General features: G+C 36.3%; 1 protein-coding gene across 2 annotated transcripts; it reads right to left on the reverse strand.

Annotated features, from left to right (window-relative positions):
* Positions 1–6,587: 6,587 nt before the first annotated feature.
* On the reverse strand, positions 6,588–16,253 carry LOC143739328 (N-acylethanolamine-hydrolyzing acid amidase-like). Of its 2 annotated transcripts, XM_077231732.1 has the most exons (11): positions 15,955–16,253; positions 15,413–15,577; positions 15,179–15,302; positions 13,056–13,146; positions 12,900–12,976; positions 12,627–12,799; positions 11,728–11,790; positions 11,536–11,602; positions 11,223–11,251; positions 7,069–7,135; positions 6,588–6,717 (listed from the first exon to the last, which is right to left on the reverse strand). In XM_077231732.1, the coding sequence occupies exons 1-11, from the start codon at positions 16,128–16,130 to the stop codon at positions 6,706–6,708; spliced, it is 1,044 nt and encodes a 347-aa protein (XP_077087847.1). In that variant the 5' UTR covers positions 16,131–16,253; the 3' UTR covers positions 6,588–6,705. The 2 variants fall into 2 exon arrangements, 1 of the variants encoding a protein (XP_077087847.1); XR_013204173.1 differs by lacking the exon at positions 11,536–11,602 and having other exon boundaries at positions 6,595–6,717; positions 15,955–16,252.
* Between the last annotated feature and the right edge of the window lie 503 nt (positions 16,254–16,756).

A 16,756-nucleotide genomic window follows, 5' to 3' on the forward strand; every position in this document is an offset into this window, starting at 1 on the left:
CTTGTCTTTTTAATTCATCAACCTGAGATCCTTCTGACATTTCGTTTTGACCTAGATCAAGAGGATTAGCAGTGACAATATGGGAACTGGCTCTTTGTCTCTGTGCGCCTAGGTGCTGTCTCATGCGGCTTTCTTTGGAAAAGTGTTTGTTCTCCTCACTGCGCAACTGTAAGAGTAGCTCAGGGAATGGGGGTGGTCTGTTCCTTTTATGCTCAAGCTGAAGGTTTGCTATTAGTGTGTCGTCCCAACAACCCCGACAGAATTGTTTCAGAAGTTGTCGGTCAGCTTCATCAGCAGGAATACCGCCTCTTTTCATCACTTTGAGAAGGTTAGTGTGCAACCGTTGCAAGTACAAGGAAGGCTTTTCACCTGCATTTTGCAGCGTATTCAGAAACTTTGCGAAAAGGTCATCACCATCCTCTACGGTATCGAAAGCGGAGTCCAAGATATCGAGGTAAGCAACAGGCAAGGCTTTTGGACCTAACTGCTTGACAATTTCAGATGCTGGCGGCAGTAGGCTGTCTAAGATCCTCCTAGATCGATGTATGTCAGACAAAGAAGGGTCTTGAAGAATTAACTCTACACTGTTCCGCCAGGTGTCATAATCAACTTCGCCAGTAGGACGAGGAACTTTGCCTGAGAACACTCGTAGCCTGAACGATACACTAGAGGATGAACCTCCCTCACTTTTCACAATGTGCTCAACGACCATTCTTTGGACTTCAGGTGGGTTCACATCCTTTGCCTCGAGTGTGGGTGAAAGGCTTCCTGTAACCACTCTGTGGACTGTATCAGAATTTCGGCTTCCTTCTGAATTTTCAGTTCGCTTGGGTGGAAAAGGAATGTCAGATGAAGAATCAGTCATTTGGGACGACTCAAGATGATCGTTTGCATAAGTCAGATTGTCAGCAACGGAGGCAGCACTTGAGTGAAGCTGCTCTTTCAAGAGATCGTCGAAAGATCTGCCACTGAGCTTTGCTATCCTCTTCAGTTCGGCAAAGTAATGGTTTGTTGCATTCTCAGTTACTGCTGACGTATAGACACTTGACAGTAGCCTTATGAGATAAGCAACATTGTGCGGGCTCCTAAAAGTGTAAGGCAACATGGGTTTAAGAGCCACTACTGCAGAACAACTGCTGTCCTCTACTATGACTTCCCTATGGTAAGACGATTTGGGATTGTCTATGAAAAGGTGTCTATGGACATGACCATACTTGTTTAGAAAATCAGTCAGATCTTCATCAAGTTCTGTGTTTGTGAACCCACTAATTATCACTGAGTTTTCAATTATGATGTTTTCAAGCTCAACTACCTCCATATTGACACTATTCGCACCACTTCAAATTTTAAAGTTATTCTCCTGGTCTCTTGTGCCTTTAAAGGTTTTTTTATTTATTTATTTTTTACACTACAATGCCCTCCTGGCTGGCTCGCCACTTACTGTATCAGGTAGCGCTATGTAGTGTACCGTAGCTACTCCGTTTCTGTGTGTATCATCTGTATATCAGGATACACGCTATGGACCAGAACTCTAAGTTCGTTACAGAGGGCAAAATGAGGTAAAACACATTAACACAAAAACCAGACAGACCAGGAAAATTACTTTTACCGAGATGGTTTCCTTTTACTTTGCAGGAAAATGTAAAATGAATGTAAAATAAAATGAAATAACAATAACCAATAAAATTGTATAAAACAATGGAATGGTCTCTTTCTCTTTCCCTTTAAGATATGTAGGTTTTGAGCTCCTTTGTGGTTACTTGATCTAATTAAATCTATTTGTATTATATTTATTTACTTTGGTATTTAAATCGTGTTCTTTTGTATATCAATTTGTTTTTAATAGACTTAAATTCAATTTTAGTTTTATGTAATTTCTCGTGTTCTAATTTATTATAGTTTTTAGGAGTTTTGCTTCTTATTAATTTGCCTGAATTAGAACCTTTAACCCAGAATAGAAAATACAATTCACATAACAGATTACTTCCAAGAAAAATAACAATTCAACTGAAAATAATACAAAACTTAACAGCAATTCACTGTAGATAAACAGTTCTCAGTCCATGGAACAATTGTGTATGCAAACACAATTAGTCCTTTGAATCCAACGATGAAATCAACAAATATGAAAGTCTCTTGGTATGGTGTAGTGCAAAAATGTCTGTAGTGCAACAATCAGTTCTGTATGATACTCAGTGTTGAGGTAATTGCTGAGAAATACCACTAAGGATGAATTCCACTTGTGACATCAGATAAGGCACGGATCACTCGATGAATCACAGGATTTCTTGTCTCTTTTAGGACTTTTCAGCTGGGAGGCTCGCCATCTCAGGATCACAGCTTTTTTCCGAATCTCAAAAAAACCTGACCTGTTTATACAAACAGTGCCATAAACATCATAGGCCATTAGTATGATTTTTAAACTCAATATATATTTCATATATTAACTCAACTAGGTGAAAAATACTATTTGAGCACTTTTGTTACTCAATGCATTACAAATCACTTTCATAAATGATATTACCCTGCTTATTTAGCATTTGTGAGGTCTTCAGAAATACAATACATACAGTTACAACACATTACACATACCATCTGAACAATAAATGCATATAAACCCATATAAAACACTTCAGAACGTGAATATAACTCATTAACACTTCATTTCAGAGAATTGAATATTATATTATCATGAAACTCACCAAATCCGGGGATTTCAATACACAATTAATCAGTCACATCGGATTCTACAGGGCTCGCAATCGGCTATCATCCACTCCAAAATCAATCATTTATAACACTAGAATGACCCAAATAAGATTATTTTAAGGGTTACAACATCATACAACTTAGTATTTATGTATATTAAACAAGGATGAATGTTATATTTGCCTTTTGATCCACTTTGATTTCACTCGCGATCTGTGAAGCTCGTGCTCTCTGCAATTATGCGTCTCGTTTCAGTGACGTCATACACAGCGCCCGTCTAATGACAAACGTCACGCTTTAATTATTCAAGTTAATTTAATTATTTTAATGTTCATGGCACAGCAGAATGACTTTGGCAACACATTATGTTACTTATTTAAGCATTTTGAGTGACAATATAATTATTACAAATTATATTTATTTTTCTGATCAGCTCAATTTTGACCTGGGTTACAACCGCATTGTAGGCTACAATGCACGTGCCAGTACATCTGCGACTGCAGGGCCAAATCAAAAGCAAAGCGAACACTTTGACAACTAAGTTGTTCCAGAGACCAGAAATAATTTTATTTAATTTATATTCTTTTTAAGACTCAAATTATAATCTACATTATATTGTAATCGCCAAGCAGGACATTAATTGGAAAAAGTGAAATTAATCCTTACAATTCGATTTCACTGGTGTGCTAGCCAGTGCCAAAAGGGAAGGAGGTGTGCTTTTATTTTTGCCTTTACAAAAACACTGCGAGAAGTGTGGCACAGGTAATAGCAAACCAAATCATCCTTGACTGGGGTGCACCAAATCAAATTGAATCTGATCGGAGAAGTAAATTTACAAGGAGGGTGTGAAATGCTAAACATCAGACAGAAGTACCACAGCCTTTTGCAGGTCACAAGAGATCTGCACTAGTGTGAATGACACCTCAAAAAAGCAAATGCTAAGCAGCCAACACCGAAACAGGTGAACTAAATGTCTATTGTCCATCTTCACACTAACAGATCCAGAGAGCTTCACACAAATTGGATGGTAAAGCTGATCCAATGATGACAGTCTAACAGAGACGCACATAACATACGCTATTCACAACACTCTGCCAACTCTGGGAAAACACTGTAATATAGATATGAATGGCTATAGTCACAAATCGATGATGCAAATTATAAAGCAGAGACAGACCTGCTATTAAATTTCAAAATGTTTAAATTTTCTGAGTGTTGTTAGGGTGGTTGGAAAATCAGAGGGCCCCTGATTTCTCAACATGCCACTAAGAGAAACATAAAAAAACGGATAGATCTGAAGTGTGAGCGCTTCAATCAATTAAAAAATTTTATAATGTAATCCTGTCATCGACTGGGACTTAGCCAGCACACAAACACACATAAACACACACACACACACACACACACACACACACACACACACACACACACACACACACACACACACACACACACACACACACACACACACACACACCTGAACGCATTCATCCACCTGCTGAACTCAATCTACATACAGCTGGTGAGACCAGGTGTTCTGCAGGTGAACACAGCCCTCTGAAAGCTTCTACAGAAGCTAACATTGCAACGACAATCTTTGAGTTAAATCTCATGGATTACAACAAACGTCTTACTGAGACCCTGTAAATGTTCATCTAAATTTGACCCACGGGATCAAGGAGGGACTGTAAGACTGAAAAACTAGTTGAGGAACGATCACTCCTCCAGTGGACTAAAGACCCTGCTGAAAATTACCATTTGAACTCACTCTCGTCCACGATTCGAGACGCAAGTCTCACCCCAGAATCATTCTAATCTACATCTCTTTCGCTCCACCCCCACTCTCTCACTCTCGTGGTGAGGTCACCTAAAACTCATCCAAAAGATATATGGTTTTAATGTGAACAATTATCATGCAGTTTTATACATGTTTAGTATCATTTGAAATGTCTCAGTGCGACTGGTACAAATGTCTCATTCTCAAAGAAGTAAAACAAAAGGTAATAAAGTTCTTAAAGGGAACCCCAACTAGTGCGGCATGCTGGCCTTATAAGATTAACGTGGGCGTCAGCTATAAAAAGGTGATGCAAAAACACTCCAAATGTTTTTGTTTTTATTAAAAAAAGCTAAAAATCCGTTAACTGGTAGGCCGCCATAGTTATTTACGTCTCAATGCATTCTGGGTAGCGACGTGTATAGGTTGTAGCCGGTTGTAGCCTAGCCGCTGTAGCAGCTTTGTTTATTGTTTTTCCAACGTACCGGCTAGCTAGCTAAGTTTTGACAGTAGCGAGATGAACACGTCTGCCATTCAGCCTTTTCAGTTTGAACCCGAGAAGTAGGCTTAAATCAGGAGAATAACGCGGAAGACGATAGGCCCACTCAAGAGTTACATGAAAATGAAGATTATCAGAGAGTTGAGGGAGCGAGAGTGGGGTAAAACAGATGGTGTCTGTGCGGCAACTGCTTGCCAATGCCAAGCGAGAACGACAACGTTTGGTGTAAAGAGCTCCACTTTTTGTCTCTTTTTTTTTTTTACTATATATTCTCATCAGAATCACAATCAGCTTTATTGGCCAGGTTTGCGCAAACAAACAAGGAATTTGACTCTGGTTATCTTTGTTCTCAAAGTACAACACTCACTTAACATATAAAGAATAAAAACATAAAGGACAGTAAGAAATATATATAAAAAAATACTGAAGTATGCAGGATAACAATACAATAGAATTAAGAAATGTACAAAAAATATACAATAACAATTGGATAGGGAAGGAATAGTGCAAATCAGTATAGTCTGGGATTTAAGATTTTAAATATGCAGTGCAAGGCAATTCACTGCAATGTTAATTATTAATATCGTAATTGTAAGATTGAAAATGTTCATGAGGTAGATGAGCAGAACAGTGTTGACTTTGTTCAGTGTAAAGGGGGGAGAGGGTATTTCTGTGCGTTCAACATAGTGACTGCTTGGGGAAAATAAAGCAAACAACGGTAGAAGACTTATTAAATTATTTATACCAATAGTAAAATCGTCTGATCTTTAGCCTACCCCGGACAGCTGCTGACAAAAAGTGGAGCTCTTTACTCGCTTGGCATTGGCAAGCAGTTGCCACACAGACACCATCTGTTTTGCCCCATTCTCGCTTCCTCAACTCTCTGATTTCTTTTATTTTTATTATTTTATTTATTAAAGCGTCTTGCACTTACATGCCCAGCCCAGCTCTAAAAAATATTTGTTTGAAAAAACAAATATTGAAAAAATTACATTTACATTTTTTATTCAATAACATCAGTTGTGGACCACTGAAACACAGTAGCATAAACAAACACAGTGCTGCATTTCACTCTGAAGTTGGTTTAACATTTAAAACTTAAGAAATGAAGACGTAAATAATTACAGTTCTAAATATTTTTTTAATTACATTTTTTTATTTGACAGTACAATAGCAAGTTTAAATATTTTTATTTAATAATAATCACAATACAAAATTAATTATTATTAAAAACACATTATTATTTTATTACTATTTATTAGTATTTGAAAATACACACATTTATTAAATCAAAGTAAAAAAAAAAAAAAGTGGGAATATGGCCTATGAAAATTCAAGTAGAAAGATATTTGAGCTCTTGTAAACTGTGACCAAATCGTTCAGCCATAAAAGGATGGTTCGCACTCGAAAAAGTTCAGAGTAACCAGTCATTTTTCATTATTCAATCATTTTATTTTCTATGCGGATGCACTTCTATACAAAAATACCACAATCATTCTAGAATGATTTCATCTTTCAAAATAGAGCTATTCAAGTCATCTGGTGAATTTTTTTTTTATTGCAATAGGCTATATATATATATATATATATATATATATATATATATATATCTTTACAGATATTAAAATTAGACTAATTTCTTAGTCTAAAGGCATGAAGAGAAGAAGGATTTGTTGCTAAGATCAGAATTAAGCTGAGTTGATCAAGAGAATGGCTCATTCCATCACACACACATCTGTGAACAGAAAGGAAAGACCATTAACTGTATTTAAAAAGTCAGCTGACAGTTAAGTTTCGAAAGCACAGAAAAGACACACGACCCAGTTATTCACCCCAAATATTGTGATGCTCCTTGGAAAAGTTGACCTGACAGAGTGTTGCAAAATTCCCTTAATGTCAAAATGACTTCAGAAGCTACAGTAACCTCTAACATTTTGATAGAAATGCTGTTTCATCCAACTAAAACAAAACGTTACTTAACCAGTCAACTAGACTTCCTCAAATGACAATGGTGGTAACAGAAATAAAGTAAATCTTAAATGAATCTTGAGCAGAGTATGTTTTATGTAAATACACTTGTTCTTACATCTCTGACAACTGTTGTGTACTTCTCAGGTGTGGCGGCACTCATGACGGTTGTATAAACAGTGATCCTGGAAGAAAGAACATACTCACATTAAATAGCCTTATTACAGAAAGTGAGCTGAAGACACAAGCACTTAACACTCCACAACCCTAAACCAATGCACTTAGACCAATGTTACAAATGTATTAAAGCTGTATTAGAAATGATAAGATGCTATAGGGCTCCTACCAATCAAATGAAACCAGTATCAAAAATCCATTTTTGCACTGCAGTGGTTTATATATAAAATAATACATCAAAAATTGACAAAAATAGTACTCTTGCTCATGTGATGCTATATGCTAAATATATATATATATATATATATATATATATATATATATATATATATATATATATTTTTTTTTTTTTTTTTTTTTTTATCTAACAGGATCTAATCTGTACATTTTCAGTATGTATGAAACTCATTTCATTTTCTCTTCTTTATATACATATAATATTTGTGATAACATTCCCAATGCTATGTACCATCTTTATGCAGACAACACTATTTTTGTGCTTCATCAGCCTCACAAGCTGTTCATTATTTACAATCAGCATTTGAAACTTAAACTGGTTTTAAATATAGATAAAAACCAAAGTAATGATTTTTTCTAAATCTATTTATCTAATCTAATCTATGATTTTTTCTAAATCTCTACCAAGCAATCTTACTGAAAATCTTCCTAAGGAACAAAAAAAGAATGTGTTGCGAGTGATACATTTTTTTTAAATTAACTTTTAAGCTACATATTGATAAACTACTTTCTAAACTTAAGCTTAAATTGGGTTTTTATTTCAGAAACAGATCTTATTTTCTTTTAGTGCAAGGAAAAATTTGGTATCTGCAACCTTTTTACCACTATTGGATTATGGAGATCTGCTTTATATGAATGCCCCAGTACATTATTTAAAATTTATAAAAACTGTATGTGCTTAAAAATAGGTTCATTACTGCTTATAGTTATCAAGCACATCATTGCACTTTATATGATAAAGCTGAGTTGCCATCTTTGTATACCCGAAGACGTTTTAACTGGTATTGTTTTATTTATAAGTCTATTTGTGGTCTAATTCCATCTTATTTGTCTCTCTGAAACAAATGTTTGCTACAATCTTCGTTCTAATGATTTGTTATATCTTAAGGTTCCTCGAGTTTGAACAGAGCTAGGAAGAAAAGGCTTTAAATATAATATAATTTAAATCTGCTTGGAATCATTTACAAAACATCTTAAAGCTGACTATGCTTCCATCCCTAAATGAGTTTTAAGTTACTTTTAACTGATTATGTGTTTTATCCTCTGGTAAATTGCTGTTGTGATGCTTGATTGGGTTTTTTGTTTATTTGTATGTCTATGTGTCACAGTGTCTGGTTGTGTTTCCCTGGGGTTCACTAGAGTTCCGTGTTTTCACGGTGTCATTCACAATAGACCTCATTTCTCAGCATTCTGTTCTGCCACTCATCTGTTCATTGCACACAGCTGTTTCCCATCACCTTTTTAGTTCTGTGTGTATATATACCCTGTCTGTGTTAGTGTTTGTCACGGAGTCGTTGTTTTATGTCCTCACACTTCTTTGCCTGAGTCTTGTTGGTGTTTTATGTTTTGGACTGCCTTTTGGATTTTGAACCTTGCTTGGACTGGATTGTGATTACGGATTGTGATTACGGATTGGATTCTTTAACCCAATTAAACATACTGCCTATGGATCTGTCTTTCCCTGCGTGTGTTCGTGACACTATGTTACTGTAGCTGCTATCTTGGCCTGGTCACTCTTGTAAAAGAGATTTTAATCTCAATGGCCCTCATTTATCAAAAGTGCGTACACCAAATTTCCAGCGTACGCCTGGCGTACACCCAAAACCACGGTGACTTTGATATTTATCAATATGGACGTTGGCGTACGGCACGCTCAAATCCTACGTACATGTACATGTACGCACGTTTTGAGTTAGTGCGGAAATGCGCAGAAAAACAATTCCTAACACCACAAAACGCACTGACAAACTAAAAGATATGAGGAGCTCTTTTCCAAAACGCAATAAATGCCATTTTTAAAAATAAATTTTTATTTTATTTCTATTAATAAACTAGTGTTGTGTCTGCAAAGATGAAATTGATTATCACCATCTCCGTAGTGAACGTGCAAATAGAGAGAGTAGCCTATTTCTTTTCGTTGATAATTGTTTCGTTTAAAGACATTTCAAGCTTTCTTTATATATATATATTTCTCATGTCTGTGAGGCATATACTGAGTTTCGGTTAATTTGTGATGAGATGCGCTCCAGTTCACGTGCAATGCAAGGGACCGCGTCCGCGCCTCCATGTCATGACTCATGATTATATTGTCTGCTATTTGCTTCTTATTAAATCCAGGCAATTGGTTGATGAAAAAAATATTAAAATTAAGATACAATTTATACAAAACGAAATTCACTTTAAAGAAAGGCTTTCTACAAAACAAAACTTAATTAAGTGGCCAAAATCATGTCTGAGCATGTCTCCCGATATATTGCGCATCCTATCTTAGCCTATGTTCACTTTTCATAATCAACATAGATGGGGAAAAAATAACATTATTATTTTTTAACAAATATGAAACTAAATGCACTTAGTTAATGGCTACAACACGCAGCCTAATAGTAGGCCTGAATATTGTTATCATTACTTTTTTCAAGTTCGGCACGAACTACTATTAGCCTAAATGTGTTACTAAATGATTTGAATGTATTTTTAACATTGTTGTATTTAAGGACTGTATTTGTGTGTTATTTTTAAATTATTTGTTTTATGTGGTGGACAATATTGGAACGTGACATTGGAAATATTTATTTTATTTTTACTATTTAATTTATTTTACTATTTATTTTGTTTGGCTTTTATTTATTTCATGCAGTTGCACTTATTTAATTTATATTAATTTATAGTATGAGTCCCTGATTATATGTTGCATGTTCTCTTCTTGTTGTTTTTGTTGTTGTTTTTTTTGACAAAAAATTTATGGATTTATAGCGTTTTGGAAAAAAAATACAATTAACTTCGAATTTATCATCAACAATATTGTTGTTTGATTTAATAATAATTTTCATGATGGTGATGGTCTCGATCTCCACGTCGGAGAAGTGTCTCCTCTTTGCCGTCTTCCGTGTGTCCATGGCGTAAAATGAGGGTGTGGGGGAAGCGGAGACTTGAATATATAGGGGCGTGTTATTCTAATGACGATCGTTTTCAGCCGCGGCATTTATCAAGGGCAGGTATTGCGTACACCTGGATTTCAAAGGTACGCACAGCTTCATAAATCAGGCGGTGAGAGGAGTGTAAGCATAATCTTACGCCAACATATACGCCCGTTTCTACGCAAGAATGATAAATGAGGGCCAATGAGTTTTTAACCCGGTAAAATAATGAATGAAAGAAAACTGGGACAAATAACTAACAATGTTGCGTTGTGTCAGCAGAATGAAAAAATGTTTTATGTTTTAAGTATAGATTAAATCCTCTCCTTTTTCTTCACTGCATTTTCCTCTGCTCTAGCTTGCTCCCTCCTTTAGCTTTCTAATAAACCTGGCATTGTATACTATGAATGTTGGCTCTGTGACAAATTCCTTTTGTTTCTCTATTGTAAGTCACTTTGAATAAAAGCATCTGCTAAATGCATAAATGTAAATGAATATCATCATATGGTTACAAAGAACCCACTAGCACCACATGACAAAATAACAACTCCAACAAACAATGATAAATAAAGTTAGTAGAGCAAGATGAGTTTAAAATGAGTGTTGAGTTTGGGCATCAGACATGAAAGAGAGTGAGAGTTCAACAGATATCAATGCTTGGACTGTTCTGATTTCCAGCTGAGAAGCTGGAACAATGAGTGTCTGTGAAGCGGTGTGAAAAAGCAGAGGATTTACAAGACTTGTTTCTGCGATCTCTTTAGGATAATACTTAAATTCTGCATTGCGTTGTTAAATCCTAATAATAACCTCTACGAGCAAGTATATAGTATATTTGTACTACTGGTTACCACATTATGAGAAATGATCACTCTACTTCAGGTCATTTACATAACCATAAAATATCATGTGATAGGTGAAAATGCATAACTGTCTTCCTTACCCATTACATACAGGATTCACAGATAAAACCTGTAAAAATTAAACTGACATGGTCACTGAATCAACACATTTTTCAATAAATTATTTAATGAGAGTCCATACTATCAAAAAACACAGATATCATTAAAGAAAAATCTTCAGATCTTTTTGATATACAACAGCAGAAATTGCTTATGACTGAATGCATTTACGTATATACTAAAAAACATTTATACAAGCCCATTTTATGGTACGTTAACAATGTACTGTAGAACAGAAATAAATGTCATAATCTAGGACAATAATAGGTAGCCAAAATGAATTTGTTCATATACCTTATACAGAGAATCCAAACTAATATGGTTTTGACCAGTAGAATTTAATGCTTTCATTGCCACATCTCTAAAAAAAAGAGAGAGAGAAAAAAGAACAGGAAATGTGAGAAACAATTCTTAATTTGTTCCGTTCAGTAAATTATCCCTCATTTATGCTCTCATGTTATTGATAAAAGATAACTGTCTGCTTGCCTTCTTTCATCTCGTTTAGGGGCAGGTAGCCAGTGGTCATAATTGGTTTCAACTCTATACCAGCTAAAATAAGCAACAGTCAAAATCACAGGTTTAGTAATGTAAACACTTTGAGGAAAACACTAGTACTATATAATTGCGCTTTTCCACTGCATGGTACGGTTCGGTTCGGTAACGTTACGACACCCTTTGGCGCTTTTCCACTGCATGGTACGGTACGGCTCGGCTCGGCACGGCTCACATGTGGCGCTTTTCCACTGCATGGTACGGTACGGTACGGCTCGCTTCGGCTCGCTTTAAATGGTACCACCTCTGTTGAGGTTCCAAGCGTACTGTACCGATACTAAAATGTGACGTGGAAGCACTGTAGATCACTGATTGGTCAGACAGACAGAATCGTCACTATAAGCGCCACTGTATTTGCGAGACATCAAACCCGCTAGATTTAAATAGCCAGTAACAGCCTCCAATGTTTTAAAACTACTTGCTTGACTTGCTTGAAGACAAAAAAACTTTTAAAAAAGAAATGGCTGAATCGTGGTCAGTGGACGAGAACCGCAGACGTTCCTCTTGTTAGTTACCGAGGAGCGGATAAACTATAACGATCAGTCATAATCCCACCCACTTTGAAGCGGTACTAACTTCAGTGGAAAAGCAACCGAGCTAAAGCGAACCGAGCCACGCCGCGCCGAGCCGAGTCGTACCACGCAGTGGAAAAGCAAAGCGAGCCGAACCGTGCCGTGCCGAGCCGAACCGTACTGAGCCGTACCGAACCGTACCATCCAGTGGAAAAGCGCCATAACAGAATGGTCAAATGGAAGCCTATTGTAGCATTGTCATCCATTTTGTCTTTCATTATAACATTTTTATATAATTTAAAAATGATGGTTGGTGCTTACTTTCCATGAAGTGTATCCAGGGGCCATATGTCAGCTGATCCTCCCCTGTCTCTGGTGATGACCACACCCTCACCAGCATGAACACCGCCCAAAATGTAATAAACATCTGTGATGATCGGCACCTTGGCCAGCCTCACTACTGCATCCTGGAAATCCACAGCTGCTTCAAGAGTCTGAAGAGAATTAAAAAAAACAGATTTATTCAATGCCAAAGTCTCTTCATAATCAAAAAGTCAGTAAAATACTGAATTGTTATATACAATGTTCTCTCACCTCTCGTACTAACCAGCTAACTGGAGAACTTTTTAATAAAATGGCTGAAATTATGTTATCCCACCAATGTCCCTTATCTGTGGAAATACAGACATAATACAAATCTGTGCAAAATTCACTAGATTATCTCATTTAAAAAAAAAAAATCAAACCTACTGCGTTCATTGCCAGACACTGTAAACTTGTTGGGGCTCTGTCCAGTCCACAGCCCAACGTAACCAGCAAAAGTGGTTCCTCTGTAGGCCACCTGTAGAGAAACAAATTTCATTAATATAATATTCATGAAATAATCAGATAGAGTAATATTTGATGTGCTGTCCCGAGAGGATGGCTCCAAGTTCGGATTTTGGCCCGATCAAAGAGTACTCCCTCATATCCCTGGGTAGAATAGGAACCAACCAATCCACCTTATTCTGCTCTAAACAATGGGCGCCGCCATGACGACGACTCCGGTTGCCTACTTCCGGTTCGTACTGTATTAGCAGTGAGAGAATGAGTTCAGGCTCAACATGTGCTGTTGTTGGTTGTTTTAACAATTCAAAGAAGATAAAAAAAACTTTTTAGAAACTGGGTGCTTTGAGCATAAGATAAAAAGGAGAGAATGCCTATATGTCCGGTTCGTATCAGCTACATTCAATAGCCTACCAGAGAGTAGACGTTTTTGGTTAGCTGCGCTAAAACTGAAGCATCCAACGAAAAAGGTGTAATACGTTACCAGTAGGGATGGGCATTTCAAGCAAAAATAATATTCGAAGATCGCTGGGTATTATGCAATTAATATTCGAGAATCGCACCCCTCCATCACATCACGCACACATGCATAGGCTACACACCAGAGCACATGAGCAAAGCGTAGCAGTGTGACGCTTAAGTATAAGTTAAACAAAAAACAACTAAACATACCTTTTATATTTAAGTTTCACAATATAATGTTTTTTTTAAATTTATTTCATGTTGATTATATGAAAAGGGAACCGCATAAGATGAGTCAGATATGATCATAAGATCCCCAATATATCGGAAAACATTTGGAATGGCTCAGACATGATTTTGACCACTTATTAAGTTTTGTTTTGTAGAAAGCCTTTCTTTAAAGTGAATTTCGTTAAGTATAAATTGTATCTTCATTTTTATCAATGTTTTATCAACAAATTGCCTTGAATAATAAATAATAAGCACAAATAGTAGATATACAGGACACGGAGGCGCGGGCGCGTGAACTGGAGCGCGTCTTATTAATCAACAAAACTCAGCGTATAAGTTACTTGCCTCACATACATGATAAGTATATCTATAGAAAGCTTGAAATGTGTACTTTTAAACAAAATAATTAAAAACGAGCAGAAATGGGCTCTCTGCTTATGTTAATTCGTATGAAGTAGGCCTATGCATTTCTCTCTATAGGCGCGTTCACTACTGCGAAGATTGCGAGTCAGTATCATAAAATTTATCTTTGCAGTCGACACTTACAGAAAACACTAGTTATTAATAAACAATTCAAATGTTTAATGCATAATCATTACTTTTGCAGGTTTTTTTGTGGCAAGCTTATGCGTGCGTTGAGATGCAGAATAGGCAATATATTACGAAAACGCTCATTAGTGTTTAGCATTCTCTCCCATATAGTATACATAACTTCCAACCCAACTTCAGTCGTGCACGGGCAGTTGCAGCCCTACTTATTTCACATATTTTCTAACCAGCACATCACTGCGACGTTCTGAACAAGCGGTGCTTAATCTTCATGGACAACCGGCTTCCGGTTCAAACCCGCAATGAATCATGGGTAAATTCGCTAACCAGGAAAAAGGTGGATAGTGGCGGAGGGATTGAGAAAACGGTCAAGGAACGTAGGGGAGTCAGCTATATATATATATATATATATATATATATATATATATATATAGGTCTCCTCTCATGCTGATTGGATAGATCGGTAACACTTTAGTTTAAGGTCCAATTCTCACCATTAGTTCCTTATCAGCTTGCATATTACAAGGATATTATTGGCTGATTATTAGTACTCTTAAAGCACATATTAATGCATTATTCGGCATGATCATATTCTACATTCCTTAATCCTACCTAAACTTAACAACTACCTTACTAACTATTAATAAGCAGTAATTAGGAGTTTACTGAGGCAAAAGTCGTAGTTAATAATTAGTTCATAGTGAGAATTGGAGCCTAATCTAAAGTTAACCGATAGATCTTTTGAATGTGTTCCTCCCAAACTTTAATAAAACATTAATATATAAAAATAATATTCACGTTATTACCTTTCCATTTTTCAGAAAAATTACGTCTAGAGTTAGATTTTTGAGCACGTTGTGGGGATAGTCCAGGTTTCTGCCGTGGTATATATTGCCTTTTGTATTCTGAGTTACAATACTGGTGCAAAACCTGAAAAAAAGCAAAGCAACCACAATGAATTTTGAAAAGACGTTGACAACTTTCAAAAGAAGAGTTGTACCAAAAAATACAGAAAAGGTCAACAGTTACACAGTACTTACGCAGATACTTCATAGGCAAAGTTCAGCAGCACGATATCTGAAATGTCAGTCCCATAGAATGATGCCATGCCCTGTATTTCTCCAGCATACGGCTGTGGGATGTATTTCTCCAGAGCATTCACTATAGGTTTAATGGCAATATGAACCCATTTGGGAACAGTCGAGCTGCAGAAGGTGTTTAAGATAAACACATAAGACATGCTGTGGACCTGAGATGATGACAAACAATGACTAAACTTTACCCTACAGGTAAAGTAACGACAGGTAATTACAAAACGAGTGTGACTAAAAAACGAGAGGGGGAATGTCAGCCTTCTCAGAAGCGCTTTAACCACGTGATTCGTGTATGCATTTTTTATGCTTTGCGAACTTAAACATTTGATTACAAGTTTAAGTTTTGTGCGTAAACCTTTTCAACTCGTCAGGTAGGTAAAATTATATAATGGGTAACAAAAACCTAATTGTCAAAATTGCAAGAATACCATCGAAAGCAACTCCTCGTTAGTCTGTGCGCGTGCGGTATCAGACTATTTGATACTTACTCGATCACTTCAGATGCAGCTTTTCTCAAGAAATTAATATCATAGAGGTTCTTCAGAGGAGCCCATCTCTGATTGGCAGGCACGTCCAGACTGATGTTCACCACTGGAGGAGAGAAATCAGCTGTCGATACGCAGAAAAATGTCACGCCGAGAAATAGACATATCTGAAGCTTCATGGTGAATGCTGAACACTAACTGTCCTTGTGATAGTGACATTAGAATAAGCGAAACCGAAGAGTCCTTCAAACAGCTCAACTTCTGTAATTGAAAACAAGGAACTGAAGTGTTTGTTGTGACAGTAACACATTAACCACAAGGGGGTGGTGTCCACTGTGTGAAATCAAATCAAGGCAATAGCTGGTTTGAGGTTGTTCATCAAGAAGATACGTCGTCCGTGCGATTATTGTGTCCAAATGCTTGCAACCCCCCGGATTGAGGAAACGCTGTATTTATTACGCACAAACGGGAAGTCCACATGATGTTCATGTTCTATTTTTGTGTATTTTTAAATATATATATATATATATATATATATATATATATATATATATATATATATATATATATATATATATATATATATATATATATATATATATAAATGTTATACATATTTACTTATTCTATTTTTATTATTTGTTATCCTGCCACTGTCATGTAGCCTACTGTGGAGCTTCTGTCACCAAAACAAATTACTCGTATGAGCCTCGACGGTAAACAGCACTTCACATGACTTGAAAAGAAAGAAATAGGCGTTTCAAATTAGTAATTTTTTTTAACGGTACGCCATTAGTGTCAAAAC

The sequence above is a fragment of the Siphateles boraxobius genome, unplaced genomic scaffold, assembly GCF_051911475.1.
Source record: "Siphateles boraxobius isolate OS27281-9 unplaced genomic scaffold, OSU_SipBor_1 16, whole genome shotgun sequence".
Lineage (NCBI taxonomy): Eukaryota > Metazoa > Chordata > Actinopteri > Cypriniformes > Leuciscidae > Siphateles > Siphateles boraxobius.

What these genes read in the sequence shown, in the direction of transcription:
- LOC143739328 (XM_077231732.1), bottom strand. Translation starts at nt 16,130, where the DNA reads ATGAAGCTTCAGATATGTCTATTTCTCGGCGTGACATTTTTCTGCGTA. An exon ending in TTTGCCTATGAAGTATCTGC is followed by an intron (nt 15,303 to 15,412) that starts GTAAGTACTGTG and finishes GCTTTTTTTCAG; the next exon opens with GTTTTGCACCAGTATTGTAA. An exon ending in AGTGTCTGGCAATGAACGCA is followed by an intron (nt 12,977 to 13,055) that starts GTAGGTTTGATT and finishes GTATTTCCACAG; the next exon opens with ATAAGGGACATTGGTGGGAT.